The 17,411-nt window shown below is 47.7% G+C and overlaps 1 protein-coding gene across 1 annotated transcript in view; it reads right to left on the bottom strand.

The window, feature by feature from the left end:
• Nucleotides 1-4,650: 4,650 nt before the first annotated feature.
• Nucleotides 4,651-17,411, bottom strand: part of LOC119445457 (E3 ubiquitin-protein ligase MARCHF3-like) — a 39,569-nt gene continuing 26,808 nt past the window's right edge. The window contains exons 4-5 of the mRNA XM_037709736.2: nt 14,302-14,463; nt 4,651-5,154 (exon numbers count right to left, since the gene is read on the bottom strand). Coding sequence (XP_037565664.1) covers nt 5,010-5,154; nt 14,302-14,463 — 307 coding nt within the window. The 3' untranslated portion in view covers nt 4,651-5,009. The remainder of the gene's footprint in view (nt 5,155-14,301; nt 14,464-17,411) is intronic.

The following is a 17,411-nucleotide window of genomic DNA, read 5'->3' as shown; positions in this document are numbered from 1 at the left end:
GCGTATGCGCTTGCTGCCAGCGTTTTGACAGTCGTTGTCTGCAGTCATTCAGTGTGATCTATTCATGTTTGTTTGTGCGCGCTCACACCACGCTTGTTCAATCAGTTAGTAATAGTCGGGCCACATTTTCCAACACACGCTACACATGCAATGCTGCCCGGGTCGGCAGTGCAGCGCTACAGGTGTGTTCCTTCGCACGCGCTGCCCCCGGGAAGCGCTTCTCATCAACACCACCGTTTCACACGCGTCTTCTCGTGGTTATCGAGTCTCTCTTCATGTCGGTCTACTTACGCCGCAGCACACCTGCTTACTTAATCCGCTCATGTTTACTACAATTCATTATGCTACCAAAGCCGCTCACCTTACTTCGTATGACATTGCTGTGTTGCTATCGCATTCATTGCTTCGCCCTTAGGGCGAAACTGTGACATTTTTTGGCAACCAAAGTTTTCTACGTCTTTCAGGTTCTTCACTGCGCAAGGCTTTACATTCAACGTTTTCATAGGATTTTTTCTACGTTCACATGGTCTTCCAGTTTTGAACCTATGAGACGCGACAACATTTTTCGACCAGTGAGTGCTGGAGGGTTAGGCTTGGTGCATTTATATGTGCGACAGTTAGTCTCGCGCTTTTCCTTTTTTTCGGGATAGCTCTCATCCGATATTACGAGCTTTCATGCAGGTTAACCTGGTTCATGTCCTGCCAGAATTGGTGGTGTCCTCAGATTTAATTTCTAGACCTTGTTTATGGGGGTTTATGCGTGAGGTTTATTTTTCTATTTCTTTTCTGACTGTTCGCTTTTCTAAAAATTATTTGTTCATTGTGTCACGAAAAAATCTTTACAAAGATTTAATATCGATGTTGTTCCCTCCGCCGTTTTATCGATCCGTATACATCACATTACCTGGACATGATGTGCTTGCGAGAGTGCGCAAAATGCCAGTTCCCCCTTCTACAAAAACTTTTTTTTTAGAAATTACACACTGAAACCTTGCCCGTTAAAACATGGCTGCATAAAAGGAATATTTTCCTTTCATCAGTTAACTGTCGCCTATGTGACGTGCCTGAAACCATTGAACACTGTTTTATTGTTTGTAAAAATGCCATTTTATTTTGAGATGTTATCCATAGAAATTTGCTAAAATATTTTGATCTAAATTCTCACAGTATCCGATATCTTGTTGCTCCGTATGATGATGTTCCATTCGATATGTTTTATTGCGATACCAATTATATGGACACTTTAACCGGATTTCTGCCGTCGGCGTCGCCGTCGTCGTCGTCGTCGTGAGGTTCCGTATAGATAAAATCTTCGCCACGCGCCGTATGCCCGAGCGGAAGCGTGCGCGGACGCGCGCTATCACGGAGAGCGAACGCACTCATCTCCCACGCGCAAGCAAGGAAGCAGGAAGCCAGCGCCGGAGGGAGCGGGGGGGGGGGGGGGGCGCACTTCTACTCTGCCAGCAACCGCGCTCGTCGCTCGTCCGCACCGTCTCTTATCTCCACACGGCTCTGACCTTTATGCGCCGTGCATTCGCCGCTCAGTTTCCGTTGAAGCGATAGACCGCACGTACCTTCGCCCGCTGCGGCGTATGCTTGCTGCCAGCGTTTTGACAGTCGTTGTCTGCAGTCATTCAGTGTGATCTATTCGTGTTTGTTTGTGCGCGCTCACACCACGCTTGTTCATTCAGTTAGTAATAGTCGGGCCACATTTTCCAACGCACCCTACACATGCAATGCTGCCCGGATCGGCAGTGCAGCGCTACAGGTGTGTCCCTTCGCACGCGCTGCCCACGGGAAGCGCTTCTCATCAACACCACCGTTTCACACGCGCCTTCTCGTGGTCATCGAGTCTCTCTTCATGTCGGTCTACTTACGCCGCAGCACACCTGCTTACTTAATCAGCTCATGTTTACTACAATTCATATTGCTACCAAAGCCGCTCACCTTACTTCGTATGACGTTGCTGTGTTGCTATCGCATTCATTGCTTCGCCCTTAGGGCGAAACTGTGACATTTTTACTGATAGGCCTGCATAGCCTATGGAAATCTCGTATCCAAGACCGAAATGCAGAAAAAAACAATTTCCTCAAGATCGCACTTCGTTCAGATGATCATACACTTAAAGACATTTACGACCAAGAAGAATGTCAGCCCGCTTGGTATCCACTTTTGATTAGGTGTTTAACTTCCCCTTACAAGTTTTTGCTGTGAAGGACGGTGTTGCTGTGTGACGTTATCTTCATATGGACTGCTCGTCGACGTTTGATTACTTATGTCCACCTGGTGCTCATATTATTGTAAATAGTTCATGTACATACAACATTTTATTCATTGTAATAAATACCATGTTCAAAAAAAAAAAAAAGCGCCGCGGCTTCAGGAAAGCGCGCTCGTCTCGCTCCGCGGAGGCCCGGGTTCGATTCCCTCCCAGACCGAAATTTACCAAATTTTCTTTTCAAAGTCACTAATGTACTTTGTTTACAGGAACCTCCCTGAGAAATGCGACGCCAATCCGAGCATTCTTGGAGGTTTTTTTACTCTTCGCGGCGTCGGCCATTTTTCGTCACGGAACAGTTTCGCCAAGGTCACGGAAAGGGCACCGCCAAAGCCACCGCCAACATAAACACCTAAGGCTTTCGCCTTAAGACGGTGCGTTGATTGGGGCAGCTAATCGCGAACTACTCAGAAGAACGAAAAACAGGCCCTAACGCAACACAAGACCTCCCTATATGCCCTCCTTTCATTTTTTTTTGCGCTGTTTCTCTGTCTCTTTGTACTTTGGCATCAGCTACCCCACACCAGTTTATTCTCCTCCCCTTTTGAGGGTGGGGGAGTGTGAACTAGGCGTCCATAAACGCTGCTGAGGAAAGCAGTTGCTGCCCTGAACAAGACGAGTCTCCTTGTCGAAACGTTGCATGAAATCGACACTCCTTGTTCGGCTACGTGTTCAATGCATATGCGTGCATCGGTTTGAAGCTTCGTTACGGTCTGCAGTCCCACATAATGAGGCTTCGTGTCGGGCGCGCAGCCTTGCGGCAGGAGCTTTGAGAGAGGCAACTCTCACGGGTGTGTAGCGGTTGCCAGTGTCATCCGTATACCTCAGGTGGTCGGGAACCCTCTTTACCTCGCGCGTTCTCTTCGAGGAATCTCTCGGCGATCTTGCAGCTAGTTGGCCTGCCCGACGTATTAGTTGCAGACGCAATAATTTGATTGCGAGTGTTCTGTACTGTTTCCTCGGGCTTACACCGGTCCGCGGTCGTCAAGGAGGCGCGTGGTTGCCAAGACGTATCCCCGTCGGTAACCACGTAGCCCCACAGAATGAAAGTACGAACTTCATATACATCGATGCTCCAAATTTCATTAAAATTAAAGAAAGGCACAATGCATGACATACAATTGAGTATTACGATATTGATATCTCGTTGTGAAATATACAGCTTGCGAATACAAAACGCTGCGCGTATTTCATCATGTTCTGCCGGCGCAGTAAATGCCATGCCATTCTCCTGCGAAAAATCTACTATACGAACAAAGAGATGTACGCGCAACACTACACCGCTGTCCAGAATTGGGCACGCTTAAATCTGACCTCGAGTTGTAGACGTTGCCATTGAGATTCCCTCTGTAAGAAAACCAATGTTTTACTTTGAAACAATCATATAACTCGGGTCTTGTAGCGGCCTCCCATGTTCAAAGCAGCCTCCTGGGTGAGCCAGACGTCACGACAAATGCAGTATTCATTAGTGGCATGATATGTTGGTGCGCGCTCCATATTTTGGGTGCACTTTAAGGGGTGCACTTTAAGGGGTTTTCCGGAATTTTTAAAAATCGCCCTTTGAAGATAATTCTAGACGTTGAGCTGGATTACTCAGAGAGGCGGACATTAGTTGCACGAGAAATCGAAACACATATCCAACTAATTAACAATTCACTAATTAACTTCTTACTTTACGGCACATATTGCACACGAAATGTAGCCGGTGAGTTTGTAACGTGTATCCACTTGGAATGAATTTCCAGAACGACACCGGTTTGGAGATATGCGCCATCAAACTAGCCGCAAGAACTCACTGTTGTTCCACTTTATAAAAAAAAAAGCTCTTTTATGCACTGAAGCACAAAAGCAACTGGAACGCTTATGTCCCACACTTTGGGAAATACTGCCGAAACTGGCATCATCCTGGAGATTTATTTCAAATAGATACGTCTTGCAAGCTCATTCCTAAATTGCAATATGTACCGTAAACTATTAAGTTGACTAGTTAATTTTTGGTAATTACTTGAATATGCGTTTCGATTTCTCTAAAGATTATTTGTTTACTGTTGCAGCCGATATATTTTGCACCCTGTGTTGATTGCTACTCTGCCAACACTGTGTGTGCGCGTGTGTACACGTGTACATATCTGGAAATGATTTATACGACAGGAAAAAACATTGTTCCTTCTGGCACGACGCAAGATGTGCAGCGCCTATAGAATTACTAGTGCACAGAAGATGGAAAGAACTGGTCGGAACACCATCTTAGCACATTGTATGATTGTACAACATACCGAACCGCATGTTTTTATAGTATTACCCATCGATGCAACATGAAATTATTGCACGAGAATTGTGTACTTTGCATTTTTTTTTTGCATCGTCAATAGTGACCGGCCCAGTAGCACTTCCGCGAGGGCGACGCGGTTCCTCTGCGGTGGTTCGGTGCACAAGGTGGGCCAACACGTACACATCTTTATTCTTTTTCACTCGCGCATTACCCAAAACCAAGTGCCTGCGTGGACGGCAGTGGTAATTTTCACTATCGCACCCTTTCCCTCCCTCCCTCCCCTAACGACCCAGGATCCCCGGATGTCCGCAGCGGTGGTGGTGGTGGTGGTGGTGTGTGGTGTATGTACGACAGCGGTGGGCGGCGGTGGTGAAGACAGCGCTGCCCCTGGTGACAAGCTCTGAACGCTACCACGCCCTGGGGTGGCAGACGTTTGCGGTGGGCTCTGTGCTGCGCTCATCAGACGGCGGGCGTGTAGATGATGAGCGTGCTGCTGGTGGACTTCGGCGGCGACTCCTTGGACGGCGTGCAGGGGGACTCGACCTTGTCCGGCACGGCTTCCTCGGCGGCGTCCAGCTCCGGCGGCTCCTCCACCACCACGGCGCTGCATCACAGGCAATACGTGTCACGTGACGCCCCCTTCGTCACCGACGGCACTCGCCGCCGCCGGCTAATTACGGAATTACAATCCGCTACTGCGGTTCGCTCTAGAGTCCGAATTAATCGAGGTGTTGACTCAGGTCCGTCATTGCCCTTATATGTAAAGCATTGTTTTTCTTCGAACACTTCTTTTTTAAAGGGCCCCTCAACAGGTCTGGTCATTTTGAGCTGACGAGAGCAGTGATTTCAATGCGCGCTAACGATCGTGTCTGCTAAGCACGAGTATTACATCGCTACGCGCCGCGGAAAAAGCTGAAATTTTAAACCAAACGCCGTTGGCCCTTCTCATCGCTCGCGCGCGCGCGCTCCCAGCCGGAGAGTTGACGTATATGCGCAAGTGCGCTTACGTACATGTATGTGCTGTGACGTCACTCTCAGCGACACGTGACTTCGAGAATTTTTCCAGGCGACAGCAGTTATTTGTATGATCTCTTGCTTCGATAGACGAATTGAAGTTTCGAGAAATGATAAACCTACAACCGAAATTACCGAATGTCTGCGCGTGTCTGTCTTACTTCGTACCGTAGCAAGAGAGATGCACTTCCGCTTCGTCTGCTTGACCCCACGTCGTGCAGTCGCGTGCGCCTAGAGCGAAACTCATTTTTTACCGTGTTCCAGCGCACGATAATGCCCTGTCATCCGCTCGCGTCTGCCTCGGTGTTCGTGTAGCACTGACTTATACCGCTACTCAGGCGTTTTCGTGCACAACGTGCAAAATCGTGTGCTGATCACGGTTCATAATGGTTCGGCGCAAATAGATAAGGCCTTAAAGAGCGATAACGGGTTATAATGGTCGGAACGTCATTACCGCACCTGGCGCCGCGATCTACAGTACTTTGCTCGCGTCATCAATTCGCCTTGAGCCGCCGTCCGCAGCAGTTCGTGTCGCCGCATTGCTGTCGTTTATACTGCTCCAAACAAGTTAATAACATTGATAATGACACCGGGCTGCGTGGAGATGAGCAAGTGGCACAATGCTTACGCATACTTAGACAGCTCCCAGAGGAGTTTCTGCGTGCATTTCTGTAACTTAGTTCGGTACTTTTGGGGGTAGTTTCTCGGCACGCTGGGTGCGCAGGGCATTGTGACGCAGTTAGCGAAAAACAGCTCCGCCGTTGTGACCCCGTTAGTTTGGCGTGTACTGAATATTAATAGGACGTGTTTATGACGCTTTCTATGATCCCCAACATTATTCAGCGCGTAAGCATTTGTATGCCTACCCAACGAGTAAATCCGTCCGTCCGTCACGTAAGACGATCGCTTTCAAGATAGGGTCCGCAGCAGCGAGCCAATCGACCCTCATGCAGCCTCTCGCTTCAACGCGAACTAAGCGACGAGAGCACAGTGAACACGAAGCTATCAGCACTCGGCGCACTCTGCCCCCATCGCAGATCGCTTTCAAGACAGGGCCCGCGCGACCGCGCCATACGCAGCCGCCGCCGGGGCACGGTTGATGACGGTTCATAATGGTTCGGCGCGGATGGATAAGGCGCAAAAGCACGATAACGGCTTATAATGATCGGCGCGTCATCAGCGCACGTACCGGGCGCTGTCACCTGCAGTACTTTGTTTGCGTCATCAATTCACCTTGCCCGGCCGTCCACAGCAGTTCGGGTCGCCGCAGCGCTGTCGTTTATACTGGTGGGATCAAGTTTCATAACATTGATAATCACACCTGGCTGCGTAGAGATGAGCAAGTGGCAGAATGCTTACGCATGCTTAGACAACCCCCAGATGAGTTTTTGCGTGAATTTTTTTCTCATTTCGGTACTTTTTGGGGTAGTTTTTGGGTGCCCTTGGCGTTGTGACGCAGTTAGAGAAAAATGGCTCGGTCGTTGTGGCCCAGTTAGTTTGACGTGTACTGAATATTACTGGGACGTTTTGTGACATTTTCTGACCCCCAACATTATCTTAACTTATTTCAGTAAATTTTGGGGCACGTTGGGTGCATAAGGCGTTGTGACGGAGTTAGCGAAAAACACCGCGGCCGCTGTGGAGCATGTAGTTTGACGTGGATGAATCTTACTGTGACATAATTGGGGCTGTTTTTATGCCCCCCCCCCCCTCCCATAGCATTTAACTTCTTTCGGTACTCACGCATGTCGAAAACCCGACGAGCGATCGCCAGGAGCGATAACGCGGGAGTGTGTTGCTTGCGCCGGTAGAACGCGCACAAGATAACGCCGAAAAGCTCAAAGACCAGTAACTTGTACCTAGAAAATTCCGTCTTCTGAACAACTGAAAACATGCTTTGTTCCCACGGATGTCTTGAGTGCGCGTAGAAGGCATTCTGCGACCGTCTCGCTGGGAGCATGTGTTGTGGCCACCATTGTATTCGTGGCGTACCATCGCGTCGGCTGAGGCCGAGTTGTGTCGAAAATGCACAGTCCCCCGTGTATTTGCGCTTTTAAAGAGCAGGAAATAAGGCCCGGGAATGGGGGAGTGCTTGGAAATGAGATTTCTTCGTCATAGTACTTTTGGCGATGCGTCAAGTGTTTTGTACGCCATGTACGTAAAAGCGAATTGGCTTTGTTCGTAATGTCGCCCATTCAACACTTTCGTACGTTTCCTGTCTACACGCAATTTTCCTATAGGTTTAAATACCAAAACGTCACATGCTTGCAATTTTTTCAGCCGATGCTATGCGGCGGAGCTTCATACGGGAACTACTGCAATTTACCTGGTGCCACAACAATAGAATTGAATTGAATTCTGGGGTTTTACGTGCCAAAACCACGATTTGATTAGGAGGCACGCCGTAGTGGGTGACTCCGGAATAATTTTGACCACCAGGGGATCTTTAACGTGCCCCCAATGCACGGGACACGGGCGTTTTTAAATTTTTTTTGCACAGTTGAGAAGTAAAGCAAAAACAAATACCACGCCGTCCAGCGCAGCCGGCGTAGCGCGTACCAGCTAGCGTTCAAAACGCGCGCTCCCAAAACCGAAACCGGATGTGTGGTTCAGGTGTTCACACCATCCGCTTGGTGCGCTACATTCAATTCGGCCGCTGGGCTCTATGGGAATGTTCACTCTTGTTGAATTTGTTTCTCTATGCGTATAGTAAGAAAACGAGAAGCAGAAGAGATATTGGGAGGGGAAGGGGGGGGGGGGTCGAAGTGTGGCGACAGTCTACTGACTAGACTTAAAGGGACATCCGGCAATTTTTTTACACGCAATGACAATTTTTAGGTTTCCCGGGACCCCCCGTCACACGCCCGATAGTAGATTTGTTCCGAAAATTCGAAAGTAATTCTATAAGGCAAAAGACGCGTAAGAACGAAACCGAAACCTGATCGAGCAGGCGAGTGAACATCTTTAAGTAACGTCACAAGCGGCACACCAACGGGGAAGGCGCGCAAGGCATGTCGGTCCCATCAGCGTGGAAGAAAAGGCACCGCCGCACGAAGCCACCATCCTTCACGGCCCACCTCGCAAGCTTTCGCTCGTACCTACAGGATACGGCGCGCGGCCGCGATGTTATCGCACTTGAACTTTATACGGAACATCACGGCGACGCTGACGCCAACTGTGGAAATTTGCCTGGAGTGTCCATGTAATTTTGATATCGAAATATAACAAAAATTGCTACAGAAATTCTGTGAATTGTCTGCTAATGCGTAAGCATTCTTTGCCTCGGCTGCTACTTAGCTCTTGCTTACTTATTTAACTAGCCTATGCATGTCTACCCATCGCAACCAACTATCTACTATTACACTATTATAACGGTTACATGTATTAACTTGACCAATTATGCATTTATTTTGCAGATATATCGTATCAACTTAGTCAAAACTTCGTCACAATAGTTGTTTTTTTTTTGCCGCACCATAGCTTTTGTTTATTTTCGTTTCTTTTGTTACGACCTTGACGTGGCGACGGCGATGTCACCATTTTTTAAAGGCTTCCACTCACCTACTGTTACACTATCATCGCATCTACCAATCAGCTATTCTATATTTTTTTTTATCCGCAATCCCACAGCAGACTTCTTTGCACGCACACCAAAAATGCGGGAAAGTAAGCTTTCAAGGAGCCATGACAAGAGCGGTTATCTCCAATTGTTTTCACTTTCCATTCCTTCCTTATCGATTCTAAAACTACCAATCATTTACATTTACACTGATATAACGATTACTTGTCATACCTTCGCCAATTATGCATTTATTTTGCAGATAAGGAGTATGACACTTTTCGCGTTATGGACAGATTTTGCTGGAGTACTCGCCAAAGAATGCTTACGCATTAAAACGACACTGTGTAGAGAAGAACGCTTCCTTCCACGTTAAAGTCACTGCACGCAAGCATCCGGAGCAAGAAGACAACTTCCAGCAGAACGGCTAAAGTTAACACCGTTTCAGTTGCTTCTAAGCTGGTTTCTTGCCAGTGAATCGTACTCTATTTTAAACACGCGGCCTTCACCTGCAGGGCTACCGTGTCGTATTAGGCTCAGAAGGCTCCCATAAATGAGCCGGTACTTGGACTGCAATCTTTAGTGCTTGAAGAACGAAAGTAGGAAGACGGGTGCAGCAGCCCAACCTTCACAGGGCTGCGCACGGGACGAGTTATCGACTTCTGCAGTGAAAGGTGCGCATGGATCTTGTACCTTCTCGATCACTCTTCGCGATTGAGTTTACTCTGCCAAGCAATATACATCGGGGCGGCAATTTTGCGTCCAATGACCACTGAAACGCGCTCGAGAGGTCAACAGCACGAGCTTTTCGGCTGCAGGCTGAAAACTCAACGGACGGGAAAGCTACACGAGTATATACGCTGACTGTGTCACCTTTTCTTCCGTTCCTTTTTTTTAAAAGAAGATCGCAGCTCTTGGGCGCCCATTCCTGCAACGTCCGTCGGCGTTGTCACTCGTAACTGAGCGAACGAGCCCAGCGAAAGGTGAGAGCAAACGCGGCGCGCAGCGGCGGATGAAAGAAGCGGTGAGAGAGAAGAGGCGCGAGGAGGAAAGCGCAGGGGAGAGTGCAGCGGAAAGCGGAGGGTATGGCGAAAGCGTGAGAAGAAAAGCGTAGTGCGGCGACGTTGGCTACGAGATTGCGCCAGAGTAGCGCGCGTCGTCGGGGAGGTCTGTCGTCGGCGGCTGCTGTGAATTGCGCTCACGCGTCACCCACGCGCAGGCTCTCGCGATCTCTAGATTTGCGAGGCAGTCGCGCCACACTTCGCTCCGTTTAAAACGTGTCGCACGAGACAGATTGTACGTGCCAGTCAATATATCGCGAAAGGAAAACAAGTATAGAGCTGTGCTCAAATTTCGCATTAGGCAGTATCGTAATCGTCGGTGAACTTTTTAAATGCGATTATTATTATTATTATTATTATTATTATTATTATTATTATTATTATTAAAATAGAAACTTCACGCTCTTTCCAGTAGCTATTTCTCTTAACCGTTTTCTCACCAAGTTGGGTCAATGTTCGTGGTGTAATGAGTAGAACATCGAGCTACTGTGTTGAGGGAACTGGGTTGGAAACCAACCGTTGGACGAACCTGGGTCTCAGGGTGTGTGCCACTGGGTACGGGCTGTTCTTCGATGACAAAAAAAGTGCGTAGCTTGCACTGGAGGCGCAATGCTAAAGAGACAGCGGATCTGACGGGCACCTAGCTAGTCCTGGCTTTTGGGCTAGGTTAAGCACTACCAGGTCATCCCCAGCATTTTCCGGAATTTATTCATTATTGATCGATTATCGATTAGCTATTTATTGGCTATCGATTGGCTATCGCAAGGTATTGACAACGTATTTGGGCTAGGCTAAGCACTACCAAGTCATTCCCAGCATTTTCCGGAATTTATTGCTTACTGATCGATTATCGGTTAGCCATCGATTCGCTATCGATGGCTGACTAAGTTTAAGTAGTGCCAACCATGCTTAGCTAGACTAAGCCAGGCTCAGCTTCACTATAGTTCACAGCGGTATGTGCCATTGCGCTTGGACCCTTTCTGCAATGCCGCCAGGATCGGCCCACATTTTCTGTTCGCGGTTAGCAACATATTTCACTTGTGACCAATGCGCTCAAATGAAAATGCTGTTTGTGAGCTACGTAGTTTCAGTGGATCGCGGCGGGCTATAAGTTTGATTTTACTAGAAGGTTTTCTCGTAAAAGGGACAGGAGTATAGGCGAATATTTTTCTTGTTTTTATGTACAAACAAGAATATATGTAGCATCCAACCTGTGAGCAACCAACCGGTGAGCACACTAGCCCTTCCCCACAGCGTACACGCGCTTTTCTTATCAGGCCACTGTAGCAGCAGAAAGCCGATAAACACGTTATCTTATATGAATGCACGGTCTCTTCAGGTGCTTACGCGCCGTCCGACAACGCGGCTATTTGTAAACGAATTTGTAAACGGCAGAATGCGATGTTGGGCTAGTTGGCTCATGCTATTGGTTCATGCTAAATGTGGTTTTGGCGCAGCAAAACTAAGTGGAAAGAAGTAGGGACAATTACGAATTTGTAAACGATATGGGTGACATCCTTACTGCGGAGTTAAGCTCTCCGCGAAAGGGCGACCGCTCGTTGATATCAGCACTGACTGCATTGTTTCTTTCACATTTCTCGCATGTAGATACAAATGCTAGGATACTTTTAGCATGTGTACTTAAGTCATGAGAAGCGTCAAGAAAGAAGAGGCGCCTTGTTCTCATCGTTTCGCCACGGCGCCAACGCTGTGAACGGCAGGCGTGCAGCTGGGCAAGCCTGCCCGATAAAGGTCTATTTTTGTTGAGAAGATTTTCTCTTGGAGATAATCCCTTCTGGATATCAAGCTCAAGATTAACCAGCCGTGGAAGTACCATGAAATCCGAGCTCGGCAGAACTCGCATGAACCTAATTTTGGACAAAGTTTCCATGGACAATACAGAAAGTCGTCAGATGGCTGCTGTGAAATTGAAGGCCACCGCGGAAGTATACGTATGTTGTTCGTCCAATGGTTACGCAAACTCTATCACGGTTTACGACTGAAGATGTAAACGTGGTTTTGAAAGCTTTCCACGAAGAAACAAAATGTGCCGCAGAACCAACTCGGCGACATCGCTTATTAACTCACTAAGCAGTGAGAAGTCAGTGGCTAAGTTTGTAGAATCCGATACCTTCGAAGGCACCTCTTGAAGTTCAGAAAGCTGGTGCGAGTGCTACGGATACATTGTATGCAGTAAGGAAGAACAAGTGGCACGATGACAATGCTACTAATGTACGATTTACTTGGGCGGCGCTGCATGCAAGCAGTACGAGCTGCAGAAAACCGAGAAAGCTGGCAGAAAGCTGAAGAAGCCGGCAATCCTTGGAGTCAATGGAAGAATATATTATTGGTGACGTTTGGAATGGCTACAGCACTAAACTTAAAGAACGAGCGTGATCCGCGCTCACCGAATATTTTGTTTGTTTGTTTTTAGAAACGACTCCTTTTAATAGTCGTGCCTACATTTCCATCTTCCGCCGTAGTATACCCTTCGTAATACACTGACTGCACGCTATGTCCTGGCAAAACTACAAAGACAATTTACGAAGATGATGGGCGCCGGCCGTTTCCTACTTCCAGGCATGCCCTCTGCTTCATAGGTACAAATCTTGGCCAACTCGAGCAGTAATGAGTTGGATCGGCGCGGTCCAGTCAGTTTGGCGATTAACATTGACAAAAAGAATTCTTTCTGGCGCAGCGGTGGATGCCGGTGTGGGCCTGGTTGAGCGGCTCTGTAGATTACCGAGTGCACCCATTTCAGAAGGCCAGCAGGCAATACAGTGGAAGGAGCGGAGGATACAGTTGCAGTTTGTGTATGGCTATGGTGATCCACGCGTCACCGGCATAGAATTAACTAAATGTCAGTTAACACGAAGGGACAGGATAGTTCCAAGATTCGCTGCGATGTCGGAATTCTGACTGTTACCGAAGTATATACTGCGGGCAAAGTGGAAAACCACAACGTAAGAGTGTTCAGAAAGGCCGCTTCAGTTTGGCCATGGCATGACGCCAAGGCAGCATCGCACGTCTCGTAGCGACTATGTATAGCTGCGGTAAATGTGCTGAAGAGCAGCAGCAGAAGTCGGAGTGCGGCGTGTATGGGCTTATGCGAGCTTGAAGGGACCCTTAAGAGAAACATTGTTTGAGCTGCATTAGTAAAATACCTTCTACAGTTATGCCAGAAAGTTAGTCTTACTGCCGAGAAAATGTTAGAAAAGACGAAAAAAAAAGGAAGACGGCTGGCGATGGTTCCCCCATGAGGTAACTGATTTTGGGAGTGCCTGCTCTGGTCTACTTAATTTTAAAGCAGTAAAGATGCAGTACATTCTGTTTTGAACAAAACCAAAGATAAAGATAGCACTTGAAAAGTTTCAAGAACTTTCGTCCATATACGAAAAGATACTGTGAGACCTATGACGTTACACTATCGTACCTGTGCTTGAGTTTTGGCGCGCAATTAAACAAATTGAATTTTGACCTTTTTCTCTTCTAATATTCAACCTTTTACGGCGAAATTCCGAAAAAAAAAACAGTTCTATTCGAATACTTTGCCAGTCTAATCTGGTTTAATCTGGTTCCCTTTAGCGTATCTTGAATTTTTTTTTTTTGTATTCTTGAGCTTGAATACGTGTCGGTAGTCTGGAATGGCGCCTATAAATCCAACAGTGGCATCAGAGAACGGTACCAGAAAAAAAGTTTCAAGCGTGTGTTATCATCACTTTACTAACAATCTCACTTAATTCTGTTGTAGCGCTTGATTGTCAGCGCAAGCACGTATAAGTTCCGACGTATTCGCGCTGCCGTTCTGTTTGTCTTCAAGCGTGGTAACGTCACCTGCACCGAACTCGCCAATAGCATCACGCGCAATAGGTCGAGTTCGATAGACGGTCGAAGCGGCAAAGTCCATCCAAAGTGTCTTGGTATGTGTAAGCGCGGTCGGGCCGGGTCGAGTCAGCTCGACTTCTTACTCGACCCGCTCGCGCCGAGTTCGCGTAAACAAAGCCATAGCCACGTTGACCAACTGTCTGCGCCGGCCAACTGTCTCGCCCCTACATGGACGGCTACACTGAAAGCCACGTGTGGCGACAATCGTGGGCGGCGAATGACCACGAGATACCTGAGGCCGTCGTCGATGTCGCCGTTGGGTAGGGCCTCTGGCTCCGCCACTTGCGCCATGGCTGCCGCGGGCAGCTCGTCGCCCATGGACGCGTTCGTCTTCACCAGCAGGTTGACGTGGAAATTGTGCGACCGCCACTGCTTCCAGATCGTGTAGTGGTACCTGCACGAGTGTCGAGTAATACGTGTTGAGAGTGCACGTCACCTAAAGCGCTGAAGAGCACTAAAAAGCAGTCACCTTAAACACCAACCACAGTGTGCGTTATGTCTGAGCATTCCCGAGTAGTAGTAGTAAGTGGTTCATGTGGAAAGGGGAAATGTTGACGCTATCTTCCCGACATGAACAGCGCTTCCTCTACTCTGAGATGCCTGGCACGTCGGCCGCGCTCCTATTGTTCGTCCGGGACCGATGTGTTTCTCCGGTTTTCCGTGAGGTGGCGCTAACTTCTGACACTACGCACCGCTTGCTCCGCATAGAAAGTCACTGCTCCGGTCCCTCTCCGAAGGTTTGCAGCGCTGAACGGTGAAAAAAAATTGTGCTTCAAGATTTGCAAAGCTCAGCAGAGTGAAATTAGGTAGTTTTGAAGACGAAATGAGAAAGTAAATGAAGTAAAATAAAAATAACTGTTTATTTACTGCAGCAGAAGTGCAGGCTAAATATTCTTTGCTAAAAGGGCATGTTGCAGATAACGCATAATTACAATTATTGATTCAATATGAAAAAAGACAAAAAGCATGAATGCAAAGCGAGATCAAATATGGGCTCATGCACATAATGCTAAGTAAATTATGAACACAGAAGAAAAAGATATGTAAACATTTTATGGCAGGAATAAGTATGACACTGTTTATGCATATTAGCAGCAGTCCCACCTATGAAGAAAAATGCAAAAGATTGACAGTTAATAGACGTGCAAAACAGGAAATGACTTTGCTATCACAAACAAGGGTAGGGAAATGAGGGGGTTCGTTGTGCCATATATACATATTAAGGAAGCCAACAATTATTGAAAGCAAGGAATAGGGAAGAAAGGCTCCCCAATTCATAACACTGTTATTATTGTTTTTCATGCCTGCAGTCCGATAAAATCACTTCACTAAACAAACAAAGAACATCAAAGTCTACATTTATTAGATGCAGATAGCGGCTTCATAAATTTTTTTCATATGAGCTGTACAAAAGCCTCCCGTGGTCATCGTTGCAGCTTTCACGTTTCAACACAGGCAAGACTGCGATTACACTCACGCTGCGCTACAAACACTGATCCATAGGTTTCAGGAGAGATTTTCGGTTTGATAGCATTCCACATATTTCTTCAGACCACAAAGAACTAATGAGTTCTACTGTCTGGTAGTAGAGGCCACCCCTATCTTGGTGGGAAATCAACCCATCCATAACAGAGTTTCTCTTTGCCTTCTTAACTAAAGCCACACCGTTCTCACACGCAATTTTTTCACTAACTACGCGAGATATACAAGACAGAAAAGCCAGGGAGCTTCTTGCGCTGGCTTGACATGCAAAAGGGCACGCAGCAATACCGTGTGGCTGAGCTTCAACTGCGGTTATTAGGCCGAGCAATGAAGCGGCAAGACAAACGATAAAAAGCAGCACGTCGGGCGCCGAGAAAAATTAAGACCTACAACGTTAATCCTGACTCCGAATGGGCTACCACCGATACTGCGCGGGCACTAGCAGTGCCGGTGGGGCGCACGATAGTGTCAGAACACAGCGCCGCTGCGCGGCTGCGGCGCGCGTAAACAGGAGAGGGTTGAGCGGGGGCTTCGGCGCTGACGTGCCAGGCATCCTAGTAAAGGAGGCGTTGACATGAACTATAGACCTTTTCATCGGGCGAGGAGGAAAGGGCGCGCGACGAGCCTTTCCTCCTCTCTGGCTTGTGCGAGCCGGCGCGGCGCGGCTTGAAACGTGTGGCCGGTCGCGCGCTGCGGAACGATTTGGAAGTGTTTTAGCTAGTTCTAAGTGCCGTTTAGGGGATGTCAGCTCTTACGAGGTCGTCGAACAACCACTTTGTAGCCTTTAGGTGCGGCAGTAGCAGCAGTATCTGGAAATTTCTCTTGGATGTGCAAAAATGCGACGCGCATCATCAGTCGCGGTGTGTATGTGTTGTGAAATATTTTAGATGTATCGGTTTTTCCTCGACGAAGAGTTGTAAATCATTTGCATCAGCCACCGGCATCGTTCTCACGCATTTTAAGTCTAGTAGACTTCAAATCACTATGTATACGTTAGCCTCCTGCAAGAGGCCGAAGGCTTTGCTCAATACAGCGAGGACTGTGGTTGGCAAACCAACATGATACGCACAATTGCTTCGTGCTTAGATCGGCATTGCCTTTTTTACCCTTTAAGGTACAATATACAAAGGGGATCACATAAAGAGAATCCAACAGCTATTTGTAAGTACACAATTTCCGGGACTGCGTTGTAAATGACTGAGCTTAGGAGACTGAAAAAAAAAAAATGTTGCAGTGGCTTAGCTCGGCTATGCCAGGACATACGTAGCGTTAGCAAAGGTTCAGCTGATTATTCTTAGCTTTCCTGGTTGTCTAGATTGTCAAGGATTAGCTTGATTGTCATGCTTACTGCTGCTCCAATGACACACACGTGGTATATATAGGTATTATGTGGCACATGTATATAGCCTTCTTCTGTTCATTCCTCCTACGCTCAACCGCTAATTGCCAGGCAACTACTTCGGGATCCGATGAGTCAAGCTTCTCCGTTCTTCTGCGCTGTTGAGCAGCATTTGCGCTCTCCTTCTCCATGGCTATACCACACTGGCAAGCGCCAGTCAGAAGCGCAGCGGCTCCAGCGCAGTGTCAAGGCTGTTTCACATGGCGCGATTGGGGCGAAAAAAATCGTTCTGCCGCGCACGTCACAGACGCATGTGAGAGCTTTCACATGCGTCTGTGACAGCGCGATTTCCGTCGCAGCGACGCCGAAGGTCGCCCCCTGCTCACGAAGCATCCAAGCCTGCATCGCTAAATAAAAACAACGTGGGAACTAGTCACATCATAAAATGTTCTTCTTATAGAATATAGAAAATAGAATGAGTACACTATTTTTTAATGTTTAAATGCGTTGAGCCTTTACGA

This window comes from Dermacentor silvarum, chromosome 3, assembly GCF_013339745.2.
Source record: "Dermacentor silvarum isolate Dsil-2018 chromosome 3, BIME_Dsil_1.4, whole genome shotgun sequence".
NCBI classification, from domain to species: Eukaryota; Metazoa; Arthropoda; class Arachnida; order Ixodida; family Ixodidae; genus Dermacentor; species Dermacentor silvarum.
Note: the sequence above shows the minus strand (reverse complement) of the source record. Positions and strands in the feature narration are given on the sequence as shown.